Source organism: Dicentrarchus labrax, unplaced genomic scaffold (genome assembly GCF_905237075.1).
Source record: "Dicentrarchus labrax unplaced genomic scaffold, dlabrax2021, whole genome shotgun sequence".
Classification (NCBI taxonomy): Eukaryota; Metazoa; Chordata; class Actinopteri; family Moronidae; genus Dicentrarchus; species Dicentrarchus labrax.
In genome coordinates this window covers 10,685,192-10,706,748 of record NW_026136714.1, presented here as the reverse complement: position 1 = coordinate 10,706,748, position 21,557 = coordinate 10,685,192, and the positions used below count along the sequence as shown (strand labels likewise).

At 39.3% G+C, this 21,557-nt stretch overlaps 2 protein-coding genes across 7 annotated transcripts in view; both read right to left on the bottom strand.

Annotated features, from left to right (window-relative positions):
- Window positions 1–65: 65 nt before the first annotated feature.
- On the bottom strand, window positions 66–9,192 carry LOC127375583 (F-box/LRR-repeat protein 2-like). Of its 3 annotated transcripts, none has more exons than XM_051421604.1 (15): window positions 8,952–9,192; window positions 7,180–8,767; window positions 6,529–6,679; window positions 6,170–6,327; window positions 5,693–5,730; window positions 5,370–5,517; window positions 3,823–3,983; window positions 3,015–3,169; window positions 2,413–2,496; window positions 2,139–2,205; window positions 1,849–1,971; window positions 1,591–1,718; window positions 1,287–1,427; window positions 977–1,084; window positions 66–339 (listed from the first exon to the last, which is right to left on the bottom strand). In XM_051421604.1, the coding sequence occupies exons 2-15, from the start codon at window positions 8,702–8,704 to the stop codon at window positions 243–245; spliced, it is 3,084 nt and encodes a 1,027-aa protein (XP_051277564.1). In that variant the 5' UTR covers window positions 8,705–8,767; window positions 8,952–9,192; the 3' UTR covers window positions 66–242. The 3 variants fall into 3 exon arrangements, with proteins under 3 accessions (XP_051277564.1, XP_051277565.1, XP_051277566.1); XM_051421605.1 differs by having other exon boundaries at window positions 1,287–1,403; window positions 8,952–9,191; XM_051421606.1 differs by lacking the exons at window positions 5,370–5,517; window positions 5,693–5,730; window positions 6,170–6,327; ... (1 more) ...; window positions 7,180–8,767; window positions 8,952–9,192 and having other exon boundaries at window positions 3,823–4,519.
- Window positions 9,193–9,410: 218 nt separating this feature from the next.
- frmd3 (FERM domain containing 3) overlaps window positions 9,411–21,557 on the bottom strand; it is a 57,014-nt gene continuing 44,867 nt past the window's right edge. For all 4 annotated transcript variants that reach the window (XM_051421625.1, XM_051421626.1, XM_051421627.1 and 1 more), the window contains 2 exons: window positions 16,112–16,349; window positions 9,411–14,880 (listed from right to left, as the gene is read on the bottom strand). In XM_051421625.1, coding sequence (XP_051277585.1) covers window positions 14,400–14,880; window positions 16,112–16,349 — 719 coding nt within the window. In that variant the 3' untranslated portion in view covers window positions 9,411–14,399. The remainder of the gene's footprint in view (window positions 14,881–16,111; window positions 16,350–21,557) is intronic.

Genomic DNA, 21,557 nt, shown 5'->3' with positions numbered 1-21,557 from the left:
GTAACAGAGCCTCGGGATGGGAGGTCATAGCACATCTGAAATCCATCTCCAAACACACACGAAGATAAATTCAAATAGATTTTATTAATCTCTGAACATAATCCTCTTTGAGACCTCATTCAGCCCATTACTGTAACATCACAAATATGTATATAAAAGTAGGAATGTTATGACATTGCTTAGTGTCTACTATTATATGTTGTGTATATCTGTCCAGTTGTGTGCAGATGTTTGTGTGTGAATCAGGCCAGAGGGTAAACTTTAACAGCAGTGTTGACTTCTCTGATCTCTCTCTCAGTGGGGAGATGAGCAGAACCGTAGAGATGGAGCACCTTCAACCTAAGGAGAGAGAAACATGGAAATAAGTGTAATTGTGTGCTAATATGTTATGTTGTTGTGCTTTTATAGGTTTCCTAGCTACAGAGGAAAGTCACCAAACAGTTGGATAGATTTGCAGAGATAGTTTGACTCTTTTTAATTACACCACTAGCAGCTGATCTGTTTCTATTTCCCAAGAAATCACACCAAACAGTCAGTCATTGTATTCTTGGTTGGCAGTGTTGACAGGCTTTATTTTTTATCACCACTGAATGGTTCCTAAACTGTGCTCATCTTAACAGAGAGAATGTTTTTTATATGAGTAGGGACTTTTAAAATATTGTTATATTGTTATTATAAGGCAGATACAGTATATCTATACAGCAGTTTGCTATCTGCTTTGAACATAATTTCCAGACAGCTTAACTTGAACACATGATGTATTCATGTTCACTTTGGTTTTAGAAGCAGTATTATACGAGTGGTGGAAGAATGCCGTTTGCTGGTAAGTTTGAATTACTTTATCTACCGCTAGCTTGTCAATTTTCCAACCTTCACAGTCACTTTCAAGTGTTTATAAGTCTCATTTTGTTTATTTTGCTCTGTGAAATTAACTCTAGAAATATTTAAAAGTATTTGTGCTAATGTGTGTGTTTACCTCTTGCAGCGTCTGCAGAGCTTCAGTATATTCTCTGAGGTGACGTGGCAGAAACTGAGTTTCACAGTATGGAGGTGTCCGCTGCAGTAATTTGCCAGCAGAGTAACCCTGTGTCACACACACACACACACACACACACACACACACACACACACACACACACCCCATCATTACTGTAAGTTATAACATTTTGCCCATCACTTTCATTGCTGATGTCTGGGATACAGTGGATGGTAAATCTTCATGAATTCATACAGTCACACAGTCAGAGAAAATTACGCCTCAGTTAGTTGTGTGACGTGTGTTGTACCCTCTGTTTCCTGTGCCAGTGGAGCTGAGGTCCAGCTGCTGGAGTCTTCTACACCCCAGAGCCAGAGACTGAACTCCTGCATCTGTCACTGCCTTACAGCCGCTCACATCCAGGGATCTGACGCACAAACGCACACTCTGACTGTCAAGATGTCAAAACCACATTAGTTAAAACTACCAACCAAAACCTGACACATATAATGTAACTGAAAACCCAGAAAAAGTGCTAATTCATGTAAATCATTTTCCTTACAGGTATGGTAGCATTAGTGTGTGTGTGTGTGTGTGTGTATGCATGTGTGTACCTAATACAAGGTGTGTATTTGCTGATGCTGTGCAGTGTCTGGTCAGTGACTCCAGGACAGGAACTGAACGTCAAACTCTGAAGTTTGACACACTTCTGAAGCAACGTGTCCACTGTGGCATCAGTAACCTGTTACAGTAAAAACAGAGAGTACATCTAAATTTTCGGACTTTGCACTGGAAAATTAACAACTAGAATTTCTCCACCATACAAATCTTTGAAGTTTCTGTAAATTTTAGTGACAAAACGTGAACCTCACCGCCTGTAGTCCAGTGAGATTTAGTGAAATGAGACATTTGAGCTGTGATGTCAACACTGTGAGGCTCTGTGCGTTGACTTTTGGCACCTGTCCGATGTTGAGATGCTGGAGGCCAGGACACATCTGGAACACAGAAACTGAAAAACTGTACACATATAGTGTAAAACTTATAGTGTTGTTACATACAGAGGAAATGAGACATAATGCAAAAGGACGGAGCAACGAGTATGTTCACATGCTAAAGTATGTTTGAGACATATTTTAGATGATTCATTTTCCAAATAAAGTACCTCATATACAGTCTGTAGACAGGATGGAGTAAGGAACTGACAGCCAAACACCTCCAATCTGTACAGACTGATGGGAAAAAACACGCAAACAGATTTAAACAGAAAATGCTTCCACATCCTGATATACCTGGATGGCCTATCCACTGAAAAGGTTGGTGAAAAAGCAAACGCACACATGTAAATGCTTTTTATGATACATCTTGACTTGCTCAAACACTATCACACAAGCTATAGTAACTTAATGTTTTTATAGTACTTAAATACACTTACGCACCTTTCTTTGTGTCTCTTGACGAGTTTTATTAGGGGGTCATCAGTGACATGACAGCCGTTCAGGACAACAGATTTAAGTTGCAACCTACATGAAAGATAAATAAAGGATTAAAGCCCCATTATGTAACTTTGTAACTTGTCGGGTGAATGGTGCCTCTGTTATTCCCACTCTGCACTCCATAGGCCTGTTCTTGTACTCTGTAACTTTGATCTTCAGGTCAGGACAAGTGAAAGAGTAATATAATCATGTGTGCAGCTGTAAAGCATATTTACGACAAACAGGTAGAAAATTTCAACAAATAACAAATCTTATGTAGTATTGCTTTAATGCTGAACAGCAATCAGACACATTAGTTGTCCAGTGCAGCATGAGGGGGTTTAAGCTACATCCTGCCATCCAGTCAAGATATTTTATATGGTGGATGTTAATGCAGCTTGGGAGTTTTTGATGACAGACACTGATTCATAAAAGGAGGAAACTTAAACATTTTATTGCTGATGATTTAAAAAAGTGCATGTTTTAAATAATTCAATGACATTTTAAGTCTAAGACATAACATCATCTGAGTCCTGTGTGTGTGTTTGTGTGATTATGAAACTGACCCTGCACAGCAGTCACTCAGAGCTTTCACTCCTGTGTCTGTTGCTCCACTCCAGCTCACGTCAACACTGATCACATGATCACACAACTGACCAATCAGAGGCAGCATCTGGTCCCCATGGAGACTAGGACCAGTACAACTTGTGACCTGTAGTTCCTGTGAGTAATAAATGGCATGATAAATTAACTGTTACAGAGGCACACAGAGGTGAAAGAGATTAATTCCTTGTCATTTATGGTAAGTTATTATAATAAACTCTAGTCACAGCAGAGCAAAATGCTGAAAATGTTAATACAATTTGCAGATTTCAAGGTTTGTACTGTATATTGGATCATTTTAAAATGTATTTTGAACCTATCGCATAAGAGGAAAATTTAAAAATGCGACAACAAGAAAGATTTTCTAAAAAACGAAGTATGAACAGTATCATCAGCATCTTTTCTTCATCTCATCTCTTGTTTTGTTGACATTGACAGCAGGCAGATGGATTCAGGATGTAGGGTCAATAAATTCAGTGTCAATGAAAAAAAAATAAAAGGCAGAAGATTCACTTTAAATATGTTTGCCTTCCAAGTGGAGGATCTTTCACATAACACACAGACAGCACAGTGGCTCATTGATTAGGAAGATCTAATCCTACAACTCAAAGGCCACGCTGTAAAGTCATGGGATGAAGCTTTCATCAAATGTCCTTTTCTTAACAGCTTTCCATTGGCTGCTTCTCATCCTCCACGCCTGCTCTGAGCGATCCATAAAGTAAAATACAAATCTCTTGACTTGAATCGACAGGTTCTGATTCACTGTTTTACCTCCAGAGTTTTTCTGCACAGAGTGAAAAACATCTCCAGCCCACAGGAGGTGAGAGACGGGCCACCGCAGCTGTACAGACACAGACTGCGAGGACGACGTCTGCTCGCACAGAGTAACCACTGCTCTGTCAGGTTGGAGTTTTCAACCCTCAGATCTTTCCCTTCAGAAAGAGAAAGGATTTAGTGTTCAGTGTATAGAGACCTGTTGTGGGCGATTCAATGACCTACAGTTTGTGTACAGGTATGAGAGCATATGATGATGCAGGTCTGGGTTATCTTACTGTATGTTTGTCCAGGGAGTGGTACAGTACACCACAGCTCTGGAAGTACTTACATCATGGGAACAACACCATGTGCTGTGCCACACACACACACACACACACACACACACACACACACACACACACACACACACACACACACACACACACACACACACACACATCCCACTCACTTGTGTCATCAACAGCAGTAAAATGTAATTAAGTATTTTTTTTTACTCCACTACATTTCTTTTGTTTGACAATTTTAGTTATTTTAGTCACTTTTGAAGATAAAATATTCTGCTAAACTGAATGATTAAATGTTCCCTCATAGGTTCAGAGAAATATCCTTCGTCTTAAGCTAAATAAACAGTTTATCCTCTTGGATTAGCTGGAAAACACACTGTCACAAAGCTGAAAACAGGGCTGTTTTTCTCAGCTTTCAAGCTAACTTTTTAGAGATATACGCGCTTCTCACAGGACACAACAATGATATTATAGAATATGATCCTTTGCTGTAGATCAGGTGTCAGCAACCTTTTAAATATGAAGTGCCCTTTTTAAATGCCATATCAACAATTAACATTAAGTTTAATTATTACACCATAGATTCATTCTCCAACGGAACTCTACTTTTATTTTAACACAACATAAAAAAAACATTTTCTCCCAAGATCAGGACATTATAATTATATATGAGAGCAAAATACAAGAAGGCTGCCATCCTTATGAAAATATCCACATCTGAGTTGAAATCATACAGCCAGGTTGTGATCTAACTGCCAATGGCTGTGAAAGAGGTCATTTGGCATGAGGATGAGAAGGCACTTCTACCTTTCCAACTACCTTTTCCAAACTCTCTTGCACATTTATTGCCATTCGTTAAGCTACCATGTGCCTGAGGTTGCTGACCGAAACTGACACAGTATATAAAATAGTTAATCTGAGCTCAACCTGGCAGTATACTGCAACATATACATGAAACACTGACTCATTTCTGCATGATAAGTACTTTTACTTTTAGTACTTGAAGTAAATGTTGTTGCTAATAGTTACAGACTTAAACACTTTTACTTAAGTAAGGTTTAAATGCAGGATTTTAAATGTAGTGGAGTATTTTCACAGCTGCTTTTACGTCAATATAGGATCTAAATACTTCTTCCACCACCAGTCATTAACTCCAGTGTTAACCTTAAAAAGCCAAACATCAAAAACAGGCTATCTGACACAAACTATAGTCCAGTTCTTTCTTTCAAGTGAGGAATGTTCACAGTGCTGACTCACAGAGTGTGTGATCAGTGGCCAGAGTGTGCAGGCGGCTGCAGACCTGCAGCACTCTGCACAGATCTCTCTGAGGCAGCAGAGACAGGATGGACAGCCACACCTCATCAGGCAGACGCAGCCAGCTGTCACATACAGGGACCCCTGCTGGCTGACAGGTGTAATGACAACCACACAGACAGATTTAGTGAACACAGACAGATATTTCAAAGAAAGCCAAAGCATTCTGTGAATAACAAATTGTTCTGTAACACCATGGTGTCATTGTAGAGTCATATTGCATGTAGATTCATAATATAAATATATATATAACAAAGATTTCTTACCACATATTTGCAGTCAGTTTGTTCACATTGACATTCACCTGTAAAGAAAAAAATGATTATATATTGATATTCTATATATATTTTAACATCAATAGCTGTTATTTAAGTCTCTCTAAACTTTTACTTTTGCATGACTTTACTAAATAAGTCTAATAAATTGTTATGAGACTGTGCGGACCAATTTTTGTCCCTATAATGAGATTAATACAAGTACACAAACAGAACTCTTTTTTTCACTCTAATGAAAAATACCCTTCAACTTATGACTTGCTGGTTGAACGATGTGGGATAAAGAGTGAAATCAATTTCAAACAAAGATTACTCAAAAGGAACAGAAGCAAATCTGTGTTATGTTTACCACAAGTGTAAACCCTTTAAAATCTAGCTATTCATATGACTTGTTGATGATTTTGCTTGTTTGATTTATCCATTTTTTTGCAGCTTTCCATAATGTGTTAATATTCTTGTTGAACTCACCCGAGGCTGGTGAGGTTGGTCGTAGGTCATCATGAAGACTTGTGTGTGTCCTTGTAAGTTGCAGACATTTGGGTGTATCTCTATAGGCTGCAGTACGTTTAGCTTTGTCCTCTGGTATGTGTCTTTTTGTGTGTTTGATGCCTCCTGATGACTGAGGTCTGCAGGAGACACAGGGGCAGATTCAGCTTCAATTTTTGCAGAGCTAATTTGAAAGAGTCATGCTTTTGATTTTGAAAGAAGATAATAATTAATCCTATCAGGGGAGTGCACTCGACCCCTAAATGTAGGCCTATATGTTTTCATGTTTTGGTAAATTATGTTGCTTCATGGACACATTTGGCACTTTATCTATAGCATACCTTTGTAATATTTCTTTACTGGGAGAAGACAGGGACTTTTCACAGAGTTTCAATGAGGCACCTCTACCACCAGCTTTTTTCTTTTGACCTTTGACACGACTCCGATAACACTTTACTTCTGCATTACATCCGATTCTCTTTGGAAACGAACCTGAACAAAAAGACACACACAGACAAATACAAACAATATATTCATGCACACTCACACACATATACAAATCATTATCGTAATTAATTGTATCACCTATTTGGCATGAAGTGTGAAGAAGGGCAAATGACAACAGTAGAAAGGATCAGTGTGTAGGATTTAGTGGCATCTAGTGGTGAAGTTTGCAGATTGCAACTAACTGAACACCACTCGCGCCTGTACGTGGGAATGAGAACGGGCTGGGAAGTGTTTCTTTTGTTCATTCTGGGCTAGTCTGTAGAAACATGGCCATTCAACATGGAAGGCAACCCTTCTGTAGATAAAAACGTCTTATTCTAAGGTAATAAAAAACACAACGGTTCCTATATTCAGGTGATTATACACTAATGAAAACATATGAATATTATATTTCATTTCTGAGCCCCAGGTTGGGAACCACAACCCTAGACCGTAAGGTGGCATTTGTACAACGTTTAACTGCCTTCATATATGATATTCAATACCTGGGTTTGGGGTGAGTGCAGCACTCTCCTCCACAGCTGGAACATTATCACCAGATGCAGTCCCCAGGTGCTTCATAGATGTGTTAATAAGATTATCAGTTCCCTTTATTAATTCACCACATTTGTTGTGATCAAGGTCCAAATGTGTTTTACTCTCAGCACAAATGGCAGCACATGTTTTCTTGACACAATGTTTGGTCTGTCCCTGTTCAGTTATTGTTGCCGTATTTCTTTTGTACTTAGATCTGTCCTCATTTTTATAAATCACGTCTGAACTCTTCTCCTTTGTAATTTTTGCTTCTTCAACCCTTTTGTTAAGATGTTTTTTAGTCTGAGGATTTGTGGGGGAAGAGGTCAATTCAAAGCCAGATGTAGGCAGCAGGACTGGTGCTTCAACTGGTGCTGCCATTTCTTCCAACGTTGTTCTCTCTTTTGCAGGTGACTCCATGAAGCATCCCGGTTCGACATGTTGGCTTTGTCTTATTCTGAGGTGATGCAATCGATCCACGCAAAGCTGGTACTGCTCATATACAGTCAACGTTGGCGGTACTTTCAAATGACGAGTATAACTAAGGTCTGAAGTCTTTTCCATCCATTCATGTGTCTTCTCAGGCTCACTGTCACTTATGTTATTCTTTGCATACAACACAGAAGCAGAGCTAGATTCTTGAACTTTACTTATCTTCCTTACAACTTCCTGCTTTGTTTCCACCTTCCCCTCAACCTTCGATTTGCTCTGCTCCATCTGAAGTCCTGATATGTTTCTTTTTGTCGAAGCTGCAGCTGTTTTATAACTCAATTTCAGGTTCCTCGCAGTATCAAACATCCAGCATGATGTGGAGCCTTGAATCAAGTCTGTTGCACCATCTAATGCAAGCAACTGATTTGTGTTTCTTTCTGATGAGCTGGTACATTGTCTTTGATTAAACATGAACAGACTGCCTCTTCTGCAGTTCATGTCTTGCCTGTTAGTTTGTTTATTGGTGGAATCCTGAAGCTGCATATTTTCAGGAGATTCTCTGTAGAAAGGAGGTTTACACGCACAGAGGTGACTGTTTGATTCATTGTTCTCATAATTCGATGGTTCAAGTTGCCAAACCTCCATACTCCCTCCTTCTCCTCCTAATACCTCATTACCACCTGCAGTGCAGGAAACAGGATGATGGTATTTAGCTGCAGATGAATGCTTACATACAGGTGAATTATTCTGTGTGTCACTTTGCTCTTCGTCAGCTAATATCAAGCTGTCAGCTCTGCAGAATTCATGGTGAATCTCTGACCCATTGCTGAGGAAACTGTGAGCCCAGTCCAACACATGTCTCAGCTTCTGCTGCTCACTGAAGTGAGAGTCATTGAGAAGATGAAGGCTCAGCTCCTGGTTGATGAGCTGCCTACGATTCCCAGAATCCTCTAGGAGCTCAGCCACACTATGTCCTGCTCTCGTGATAGGATGTGTGTCCACAGCTGGTGTTACTGCTTGAAAAGTCATCTGTGGCTCACGATTTTTAGATTTATCCATTGTCATAGATGCATTTATTTAATGTTTGAATTGTGCAGCAGGATTATTTTCCTTCCTGACAACGCAGCCCTATTAAAACAGCAGAAACAAAACAACCATTTAAATGAATTACACAAAAATAATAATCATGCATAGTCAACACCTGCTGTCTCAGACATGTCTTCCTGTTTATGTAATTATTCTCAATATAACTGAGAGTTTGATACTGTCTTTTAAAATCATAAAACAACAGCTACACCACCGCCAGTCTTACCCTAAAGATTTCCTCTCTCCTATTTATTTCAGCACAATCCCTCTTGTAGAGTCGTGTAGTAGAGCTGACGTGGATGAAGAAGTTTTCTGCTTGAAAAAGACATGACTTTTTCTCATCCAGTGGAGATAGATTAGTAGAGATAGATAGATTCTAGTCTACTGCAGTCAGCTCCTAATAGTAAAAGCTCCTTGGATCCCAGAAATCTTGTGTTGCTCACACAAACATCACCATAGAGACGCCAACAGTGAGCAATCTGACTCACACCACATGAGGGAGACAAAGCTTTGAGAAACTTCTTGAATCTCAGGTTCATACTTCAATGTGTACTGATGATTACTGAGAAAGAGAATAATTATTTTCTTATACAGGTATGATTCAGAGACTAAACACACAAACCATTAAAAACCATAATAAACAAAGTCATAAAGTCATAAAATAATCCACACTTTAAGCGCCATATTTCAATATATATTCATTAGGGAGCTTTATTGTGGCAGTATTAACATATAAAACAATCCATGTTTTCTTTTATAACATACAAACATTCAAAATTTTCACTTCACAAAGTTTATAAGGCTTGGTTGTCCCAGAAGAAGAAAGGGGGTCATTACTTTAGGGATTTTTTTTATTTTTTCTGATTCTTCTGAAATTAAATCTCCCAGAGTTTCTTATTAAAAGAGACTGAATGACAAAAAAATAAATAAAATTATCTGACTAACTAAAAACAACAAAACAATCAGTTTGACAAACAATCAAAAACAACAAAGTGACCGTGCAATAGAATCTGCTACTGTACATGCCCACACAACAGTGAAATAATATACTAAACAACAGCTTATTTTTCTCTTATACCATGTGATGTCCAATAATTTTGCATATAGTAGACCTGAGTTCAAATATTTAAAATCTTAAATAAATTAATTAAAAGCAGTATTTGTGTATTAGGTTGAAACAGGTTTGAATTCCAGGTGTTGGTTGACTTTAAAGCATTTTTGTTGGGTTTATTTTCACTGATACTTAAAGGCAGGCAATTAAATTTAAGGTTTGTAAATACTTGACTCATGTCAGAAACTTCTGGATTTGTATGAAGTAATACCTCAGATATGACATCAACTGGTGCGTGATCTGGACGATGTTTTTAATCACAGTTTTTTGAAGTACAGGCAACAAAAGTTGTACTCTCGGTCCATCTATATGCTGTTTGTAAAACACAGGAACTCAAGTTCAGTAGCTCAAAACAAGAGCTAAATCTCAAAGGGGTGAAAGTCCCTTTTAAACTCATAAAGGCTGCTTAACTGATAAATGAGCTACAAACTAATATAATAATGCTACAGTGTCGTATGGGGCCAAAGGTCTGTTTTATCACAGAACCGAAAGGCCTTTAGTTGTTTGCGATGAATTGAGGTGTATTCTCGGTTCAGTGTTCTCTAAACATCTTAAAAACTGCACATCTAAACAATTAATGCTTCTGAATTAAATTGATTCAGTTAATAGCATGCTCTGTTAGTAATGAGGTTAGATGTTAGCGTTAGCATTTAGCGTCTGGCTTTAATGATTTACACACACACACACGCGCACACACACACACACACACACACACACACACACACACACACACACACACACACACACACACACACACACAGAATAAAAGCACAATGAAGCTAACTAGTCAAACATTTTAGAGCTGCATTTTAAAAGATTGTAAAGTGATCTTTTCCAAGCAGCCGTCAAGAAGATTTCCCTTTCGTGCTGAGACATAATTCATAATCTTATTTTGTTTTTGGATCAAGCGAATGGAAGCTAACAGAATTAGCAACCACATTTATTCAGTTTTGTAAAATCAGTAATTAAAATGAAGTCCAAAGCACACTGCAAGGATGTGTTTGGTTTTTAAATGCCTAATGTTGATTGAGAGAAAAGCCTTTTTAATGTCTCAAACTCTTATCTTTTTTCCCCTTCCTCGTCTTGGTAAAAACACAGAGAACATGCATTCATTTAAGATGGTCAAGACAGCCAAGCCTATATCTAAATTGCTTTACACAGACAAGACACGCAGAGGGAAGAGAGAAAGGAAATCTTTACCCAGATTGGGTTTTCTTGCCACAACTATAAACACAGTATTTACAGATGAGGTCATACAATTTGCATTGAGAGGTCAGCAAAAAGAGGCGAGTGAGAGATACCCCGGGTTAGTTAAGAGGAGGATGAAGCACAGAAATAAAGGACCAAAAGCCGGGGACAATCTATGTCTGTACAGCTGTGTACAGGAAGTCTATACAAAGTATTTTTTATTTTAAATCTACAGTGAATCGCTCAAGCATTTTGGTGCATGTGGAGGAGCAACAGCTAAGACGAGGATGACAGTTCATGATGATACCCCCCCTCTGTTAGTTATCATGATGATGGTGATCATTTAGCAGTGCATACAAATCAGCTCCATCCACTACAGTGAAGCTGTTTTTTATCTCAGAGTCTGTGATGTTAAATGCAAACGTCGTCATCATAGTGGTTTGGCCCTTCGCTTGGTTTCATCATCGAAACTCAGTGCATGTACTGTAGTAGGAAAATAAATGCTTTGTCCCAAATAAGCGTGTTTCTGTCGTTACTGCATATTTTCTATATGCATAAAGCTTGTTAATGCATAAAGTCTACAGAGTTATATGACAACACAGCTGGTAATATGAGGCAGCAACATTTGATCGATTATAATGAGAGGGCGTTGGTGGTGAGGTGCGCTGCAGAAGCCTCTGTAGCAGCCAAAGAGTGTGGACAGTGAGTCTGAAAATAAAGTTAGTGCTTTATAAGAGCCTAAATACTGTGAGAGCTCAGCGCCAGAGTGCAGTTATAGAGGTTCAGCTATGATGACCAGACTGCGATTGCTGGCTCTCAACAGTCAAGACTTTTTGTTTTCATTATAATGACATGGATGTATACGTAGTTGAGTCAAATGAGGCTACAGCAACACAGACAGTCTGCAGGCATATTTACGTCTGGCTGCAGACTCAGTATGAATACATACAGTGTTTGGATATTCATAATAGCAAGACATGTATGCATGTTATGGATAAACTATATGGTGTATGCTGTGATATTCTTTATTTTTATATATTTTCTGTATTTCTTTAGACATATATTTGTATTTTGAACATAAACTGCTAATGCCCTTTCCTGAGAAGTTGATCCAAATCGAACTACATCTTGAACAAAACTTTTTTTTTTTAAATAAAACATCTGTTTTCATTTGATCTCAAGTCATTTCTCACTGCTGCACCTCTCTGTTCTCCTCTCCATTCAGAGCCACTCTATACTACAACTGACAGGCACTGTCTATACGATGAACAATCACATGGCGATGGCTGTCAGTTCCCAAAAGTGACTGATGCATTTCTCATCAGAGCTACAGGTCTGATTAAGTCACAAGGTTACGTCTCAGTTTCACACTGTGACCTTTGTGTATTGTCAAAATAGATAAAAATTATATACTGTAAAACAAAGACCAACATATTTTGACACAAATTAACTTTATAAAGTGACAATGTAAAGTTCATTATTTGTTCTAATTTTGTGTACCACATAAAGATGTTTTAAATCTTGTTTTTGCATCCCTTCTCAGTTTTGTGTTTGAAATTGTTCATCTTTGACTCCCAACTTTTTAGGAACCTCAACCATATCAACAGTGAATGTCCATGAACACATCTTTATATCTACTCAAACTTTGAAACATATTCCCCATCCACAACTCCTGACAACTTGTCGGTCACTGACGTAAAAATGAGAAAATTACCGTCCTGTACTCTGTTTAAGGGTGTAAACAGTTGCAGTCATTTAAATGATAAACACAGGATGCTCAACATAATGTTATCACAGATCCTCTTGGAAATGGCTACAAATCATTTCTAATTTGATTTGGTGACATAAATGCTGATCTGAAGTTAAATACCTGCAACTGTACTCCTACCACGTTCATTCGGTCTGATCAAAACATCAACGACCAGAGAGCGACCTGTATGAGAGATTTAGACCATTAAACGCATCACTTGTCCATTTGTGTGACACGCACCAGCAGTGTGGTTGGACACCTGTTCCTCGGTGGCATTTTGAATACACCATCACTTCAAATCCATCTGAAACACACACAGAGCTCCACACCATTGACAAACAACACTATTTTCCACTTCTTCTCATAAGCCCACAAATAACCTTTTCTTCCCTATACGCTTTATGTTAAAACTGTCTTAAAACACACTGAAAGATGCCTTGATTAGTGAGTTTACACTTAGCTCTGAAGACGTTTAGAAGTTCAACAAAACACATCATCACAAACAGACTAAAGTTTCTCTGTTGCCACCCTCCTGTTTCCAAAATGACATCACATAATCTGAAACAGCTGTAATCTGTGGTCTGTGTAAAATATTTGTGCTATAGCCTCTGTAGGAAAAACCCAGGGTGCTACCGAGTCAACAAACGCTGACGGTAGTCTTAAAAAATAGCTTAAAATTTTCTCAACACCCATCACCCCGATAAACTTCAATAAATTTGCTTTTTTTTGTAATCTTTTGTAAACTCTTAATTTCAAAATAAGCTCAAAGTAGATCCTCTGACTGAAAAATTCCTGAAAGTTCTGGATCACATAAAAATGTACAAAACGTTAAAAACAACTTATTTAAGATCGGTATTAATTATCAATATTTCTCTTTTCTTTTTAAATATATATATTGTACCTCTGACTGTGGCTATTGTTGCGTTCAGTGACAAATAAATCATTTCTCTTTCTGTCCCTGCCAACTCCGTCATGACTGACAGGCTCTGGGACCAATCAGGTGCTCCGCTCTGAGGGCGAGAACCAATCAGAATAGTTGGTGATTTTTACCAAAGAGTCTTTGCAACAGCTTGTCAGCATCAGGAGTGAACAGACCATTAAAACTTCTATTAAAACCAAACCAACCACTTTTTTCTTTTCCGAATCTTGTCGTGACTATTTCTCTGACCCTGGCAATCTCTCCCTTCAACAGGTTCTCCCTTGAGCACTTGCAGCTTTTCTTGTCCTCTTTCTTTTCAGTTCATCACCGCCAGAAGTGTCTATCTTAACAAGTGATTGGATCCTATGTTTAAAATCTTATTTCTCTCTTCTTTGAGACAGTAAATTATGCTGCCAAACAGGTGAAACAAATGTACTTGTTTCAATGTAACTCAAACAGAGACGTCCTCATCCTGGGAACGCTGACTATTTATGATAAAGCCTACCACAGTTTTGTGTACCCGCTCATAAAATAAATTGAATTTGATCTTAAACAAGTGAATTCATTTCATCCCATTGGCAGACTGGCTCTTTTTATGTCAAGAGACACCAGTTGTTAAGACAAGATGAAATTACATGTTAAGACAGACATTTGGGCATTTTTGTGACTCCTCACTCTCTCCTTTCCCCTCTCCTCCTTCTCCTCTTCAGTCTGACCAGATGTTCTCCATGGCCATGCTGATCCTACACAGGATCCAGCGCCGAAGTGGGCAGTAATACTCATAGTGAAACTGCTCAAACTCTGGCGTCTGGCGGATCTCGTGGAGGAACGACACGTCGATGTCTGACTCAAGCAGTAGCAGCAGTGTGGGTACAGTGACGAGCAGGACGCCCATTACCACGGCAACGAAGCGGGCCACACTCAGCACACATGCGTTGACTCTCTCATTGGACGACAGCAGGCGCAGGCTGCTGCTCAGGACCCCACCCATTCGACTTCTAGCAGCCAGTCGGGTGCGTTCATAGACCCGATCTCGCTCCCTCTCAGCCTCCAGCTGGGCCTGGATGTCAGGGTCTGCATGGAGCTCCCTCAGCAGTCTGGCAGGGCTCTGCACTGGAGAGGAGAAGAGCAAGTCGACGCCTCCCTGACTGTCATCCACTGGGGTGGGAAGCATGCTGGCGCAGGGGCTGGAGAAGTGAGGGAAGATATTTAAAGACATTTAGGTCATTTCTCAAAGGGAGATATCAAAGCACTTTTATAAGTGACTGTCAATTTATTTCTTATACTGTTATCTACCACTGTTAACTATTAATTTGTTATTTACTGGGGATAAACATGAAGCCACTTCTGTGGTATATCCACTGTTAACCTATGTTTTATTGATTTCTAGTAAATAAAGCATCAATGTGCTTTCATGCTCTAGAAGGGCTGTTGACAACCTCCAGAGAAGTGGTTCTGGTGGTTTATGTATTAAATAGATTATTTCTTCGGTCTTCTCTCTTCCATCAAAGTACCAGAAATGACTTAATTATGAATTAAGAAACAAGCTGTAAACACATCACTGACATATTATCACACTTTACACTGATATGGTGAATTTTTTTGCAAGCAGTGGCTTATTCACACACCCAGCAGATATGGTGCAACATCAGAGCCGTGTTTGTTCTCACCCAACTAATGGGACTCCAATATTCAGTCTCCACCAACTCCTGAGGGAAATATCTGTCTCTTAGCTGCTAAATGTTTCACTATGTTCACCAGTTTATAACTTTTGTCTTTGTCTTCTGTTTGCTGTTGAGCAGGTAGTGTACAGTGGGGTTTCACTTTGAGCTTCTTCACAGAAAACAGCTGCCTGCTGTGGCCAAAAAACCCAACACTATGAGAGCAGTGAAAGTAAACCAAAACAGTAAAGTTGCAGGCTGGAAAAACCAGAACAATGAACTGAGAGCTCAACACACAGCAGCTTAAGAAAACACAGGCAAATAGACAAAACAAAAGCAAATTAAGCAAACATATTCACAAATTTGGCGACATGCATTAAAAAAAAAATGCCTCAAAGTGAGAAAACACAAGAAAATACAGAAAGCAAATCGCTCAGACAACAACAGAAGTGGTTTCCAGGGAACTGGGCACAGCAGGGACAAGCTTGTGCCACCAAAAGAAAAAGCAGAACAGAGACTTCATGAATCACAACAAGTGTATCCCATCACTTTTTAGTGTCCCTTGGAAACAGTTTTCATTGTTGTCTCTGCTATTTGCGTGTTTGCAGTTTGTTTTCTATATTTGATTGTGTTTGCTGTTTTCTTTAAGTTGCAGTGCTTTGAGCTCTTAGGGCCACCGTAGAAGCTACAAAGCAAATTAATATAAAAATATTGATTATAGCTGCTTTAAATAATTTGTTATAAAACCTCTACAGACCTGTAGACAAGCTCAGAAATGGTGAGTGGGCCGCTGGCCTCGTCATCTTCCTCCACTTCATCTTCAGCTTTGGGCGTCTGAGGTCGGAGATTTGAAGTTTCCATGGAAACACGGGGAGGCTGCAGGTCGTTGCCTACAGCAGAGTTTCCTCGTTCAGTACCTTGTTGCTCTGCGTCTGCAGTTCCGGCTGAAGGTTTGAGAGGAGACAAGGGGGCAGAGTCCTTCACAGCAACAACACCTGGTGAAGACAGAAGAAACATTAGATCATACAGTTTAATGAGTCAATGACAACTTAGATTAATGTGAGAATAAAACCAATCAAAAATAGTTTCTGAGTTCTTATGAGAAAGCAAAATACGGTGAAACAGCATTATCATGAGTCAGACTGAAGGGATTAAATATTACTGGTAAAAAATGTATTCTTTATTTATATATGTGCCATTAGTGATAATATTTCTACATTGTCCCACATTCATATTCCAACTAATACTATAGTATAATGTACATCAGTTTACAGTATGCAAATAATTACCACAATATCACACGTCTTTCTTTTTAAACAGGATGCTACACAGCTAAAGGAGAAGTAAGAAGTAAATTTAACTGTGACTTTATTTATTTATAGTAAGAAATTATTACTATATGTTTCTGAGCTGCTGCACCTTTATCAACAATCACTTGACTTTTTCAAATTATCAGCATGTTTCTTAATGTCTGTTGTGTTCTCCAGTGTGGGACAATAGTGTCCACGTTCAGAGTGAATGTGTCACTCTAACCTACAGCTTTTTACGCTGCAGTTGAACACATTAGCCACATGATGGCATTTCTGTATTTCTTAAGGATGGAGCACCCACAGATATCACCCAACATACTGAAAGCGAAATATTAACAGTCTAATGTTGCTCAGTAAATACCCAACCTTACTTCAACCCTGAAATGAGAGGGCAATTTTACTATTAGTTGACCGATACTAAAATGGTTATAGATGTTTATGTGTGTGTGTGTGTGTGTGTGTGTGTGTGTGTGTGTGTGTGTGTGTGTGTGTGTGTGTGTGTGTTTTTTCATCTGCAAGTGTATGTGGTGTCACAGCTTTAAGTCATTGGACTCGTCCTATACGGATGCTGGCAGGGGACATTAACTGTGGGAGTAATACAGTTTAGGCTGTGACGGACTTCATGATACAGTTTGAACTATCATTGTGTTTGTTTTCCATTTATCTCAATTAAAATAAAAAAATGCTGCGGTGTAACAGTCATTCCCACTGATGTGACGTAGCCTGACGACAGAGGGAACGATGCAGCGTGCACTTCACCCTGAGGTGTTGATTTAGTGACGAGTTTCTTAGACATCACTGATGTGCCAGTGCACACGATGAATCTGCATATGAACTGTGTGTGTGTGTGTGTGTGTGTGTGTGTGTGTGTGTGTGTGTGTATGTGTGTGTGTACAGTATGTGTGAATGTTAAAAAACAAGTCCAGCTGTCTTCCTGCTATGGATTAAGTAGAAGCTGGGGGGTAAATGTCCAGTGACATATGACTCAGCTTGTCAACACCTCTCTAATCCAGACTCGTGATCACATGCACACCTACACACACACACACACACACACACACACACACACACACACACACACACACACACACACACACACACAGACACACACAGACACACACACACACACACACACACAGAAATAGCCTTTTTTCAGAATACAGTACGTTTCATTGCATAATTTTAACTCTATTAGGCAACAGGTCTAAGTGCATGAAGTAAAACAGTCGTCCTCTTTCTAACTAAATGTAAAACCACAACCAAAGTCAACGGCAATCAAACATTAAAGATTTATTTCTGTAGTCGATCAGAAAGAGAGGTTGAAATATTGAAGTCATACTGACGTGTGTTTGTTTTGCTGCGAAGCACAACCTCATAATTCTCTTTTCATCCATTTATCAAAACAGTCATAAAATCAGCCACAGAAACTCAAGGCCAAACTGACTAATCAGTTACCATGCCAACTGATTCAAATAAGAGTTGAGAGAAATTAAAGAAGGACAGAGGGGGAGGCAGCGGAAAACCTGAGGAGCGAGTGGTGACAGCTACCATGGAAACAGAGTCAGCAAAAAGGCAACGAGCGACTGAACTCAGAGAGAGGGGCAATAAACTTGAAAACAGTGAAGCAGGAAAAAAATGAGAGGAGCAAAACCAGAAGTGAGGAAGCTGGAACTAGAGGGATGAAAATAAACATAAAAATTCAACATTTGAACATTACTGATTGCAGCTTCAGTAAAAGATTGCATCAGTAATAGCCTGAATTTATCACAATTCACCTTCTCACAGTTCCACACCACATACAGGAGCTAACTGTAACAGAATACAAATTTATTAAAATATACAAATCAAAGGAAAATCTTCACCCTTGGGTCTCAGGTCCTCCTCAAAATGATGGGCCCATGCTTAATGTGTTATTGTTGCTGCATTAATGAAGAAGAATAAAAAGAATTTTACTCCATGTTTTAAAAAAAACTTGGGTTGGAGCCAATCCCAGCTGACATTGAGCCAGCGGTGCGGTACACTGTGGACAGGTCAGTCACACAGAGACGGACAACCATTCACGCTGACATTCACACCTACGGGCAAATTAGAGTTGCCAATTAATGTAACCTGACCTGTCCAGGGTGTAGCCCCCCCTCTTGCCCCAATCTCAACAAGCGACCCTCGAGGATAAGTGGATGATGGGTGGAAAAAAGACAGAGAGCCAAATTAACATTTGTAATTAAGCTAATAACTCCAGCCTTGGATCAGATCCTTTCCCAACAGTCTGCTGTGTGGCTTACTTCACATGTCTAGAGAAGAAGACGACCATTTTAAAAAACAACAATCTAATATTGTTTTTTATTCAGTATTTATGTTTTTTAGCTGCCTTTAACAAAGACTACACTGGTCGCTTGAGGGCTGAGCGTCAGGGCTCGACAGAAGGAGTTTATGAGCAAGTCGAGGGCTCGCGGCTCACTCAAACAAGTGTGTAATAACAGCAGGACAGAGAGCAGCAAACACTGTTTTTAATCAGTTCAATGTATTATAGCTACTGAATTGAGTTAGAGAAGCTAGTTGATGTAAATGCAAAATATTTTTTAAATTAGTCCTTCTTCCCTTTGCATATTCACCTTATCACAGACTGTTTGTAGATGATCATTCAGTCAGTCTTATGATTGTTGAGAAAATCCATTTTAAACTCACTATAAACTGTTAAAGGAAACACATCATTCACAACATATGTGCAGTCCAGCTACCAAGAATTAAAATTACACTGTATCAGAATATATAATATATATTAAAATGGTAACAATGTTGATTTCACATCATGAATAATAATAATGATAAACCTGACCTCATATACAAACTTTTTTATATTTCAAAAAAGAGTTAGTTACTTTGCTGTTGCTGTTTTCTCATTTATAATACTGCTGGCTTTCTGTGCCGTCAGCTCAGACATAAGCCTCTACTTTGATGAGGTGATTCACACTAAGAGGCGCTAGATTCCTGTGCGGCCCCATACACACACACAGGAAAAGACACACTCATACACACACTGAGCAGGGTTTTCCCATGTTATGCAAGTGTTGACAGACCTATTTATCATGCAGCCGCATCATCAACACCAGAACACCTCTAAAGTATATTTATCGGTACAACTCTGCATGTTGGGCAAGAATAGAGCCATCATTTACTGTACTGTGTGTTTACTCAGCTCTTCTTGTCAATTTGATTGATTTCTGGTGCAACTGAAGCAAAATTCCTGATAGTCAAGTTAGAAAAGAGGCTATAAAGTTAAAGGATGCACTGTATTACATGTTAAGAACGCTTTGGCATCAACAATGCAACAATGGTAAACATGTGATTCAGTGATATTTCACAGTAACTGCATACTTTCTCCACTTATGTACACCTCTAATTACATTGGACTAACCTCTAATATGCGTCCTCACTGTACAGTTGCATCACTCCTAACCCTGATGAAGATTCAGAGTCAGGGGGCAAGGACAGGATTGAGGTCAGCCAACACGGGTACTACCAAACAAGGCCAGTAAGTGACACTGAAGCCCCTGTAAATATTCCTTAAAACATATTTCACATAGAATAGAGGGAGTGCAGTTACTAAAATCTAATTATTTCTGATATTGAACAAAACCAGTATCATATTTTCTCAAACCTTTATTCTTAAATTTGTTTGTTTGTTTTGAGTCACAAAAGTTTTTCCATCTCATTAACAGTCTTAAAACTTAAAAAGCATGAAATTAACCAACATTTGAGCTGATTATTCAGTGTTGTAACAGCGTGGGGCTCCATTCAAACTTTCATTCACAAATCTGCCATCCAAATATTCAAAATGTGTTTCTGAAACCCTCAGTCTGTTGTTGTTTGCCACCTCTCTCACTATATTTTACACTTCCAGACAGAACACATGATATGCTAAAGCATTGTCTTATACTGTAGCTATTAATGGTTTCTTAATGAATAGAGTGAATTATATGTAGTTCCTTCAACACGTTTGTTCATGCTGTGCACACACACACACACACACACGCACACACACGCACACACACACATGCACACACATGCACACACACACACACACACACACACACACACACACACACACACACACACACACACACACACACACACACTTTGAAGAGGTCTCTTGAGAGTCTCAGCATATTTGACAGATTACTTTTGCAGTTTGGACCGTGCAGTTGCCACAACAAACCTGGAAACCCAAATACTGGGCTAACCTAGCTCCCACATTTCCTGCACATTTCACCTCTTTGATACTGATTTAAATGTATAAATACATGTTTAAAGCTGCATCACAGCAGAAAGATGGAAAGCAGGTTTTGTCATTGAGTCCAGTTTTCATGTGAAATCTTGAGTAAGCGCACAGTTCAATGAAACATCACTGAATGCAACTAAACTGAATAATAACTAAAGTGATGCTACAATAAACGTGTCTCAGTGTACTTCTAACAAATTTCTGTCACCCACTCTTACTCTGTTCCAGTGTATTTCTCGGAAGTCCAGTATTGATTTCAGCGATGCGGCCCCCATGTCCCACCAGCCGTACATAAACATCCCGGGCCGTGTGATTGGCTATACGTAGATGAAGGTTTCGCCGTGTTGTTATCTTCACCTGACACCTCAAGGCCTCGGCCACTACGATCGATGATGCCCGCTCATCTGTGGACACCCCGGGGTGGAATACTTCAAGAGGCCCGGCCTGTCCCTCCTCCATTCCCTCACTCTCCAGCCTCTCTGGGGTCATGTCCAGCCCGAGTACCCCTGCCCTGCCCTGGCTCCCACAACTCAGGGTGTCACCGCCTATGTTGGGTTGGTCGCTAACTCCTAACTCCAAACTGCTCTGCATGAGGCCACCTCCAACATCGCTGC

Coding starts and splice junctions, on each gene's coding strand:
- LOC127375583 (XM_051421604.1), bottom strand. CDS start 8,704: ATGACAATGGATAAATCTAAAAATCGTGAGCCACAGATGACTTTTCAA. Junction 3,984..5,369: donor GGCCACTGATCACACACTCT/GTGAGTCAGCAC, acceptor CTCTTTCTGAAG/GGAAAGATCTGAGGGTTGAA. Junction 1,972..2,138: donor GTCTACAGACTGTATATGAG/GTACTTTATTTG, acceptor TCTGTGTTCCAG/ATGTGTCCTGGCCTCCAGCA.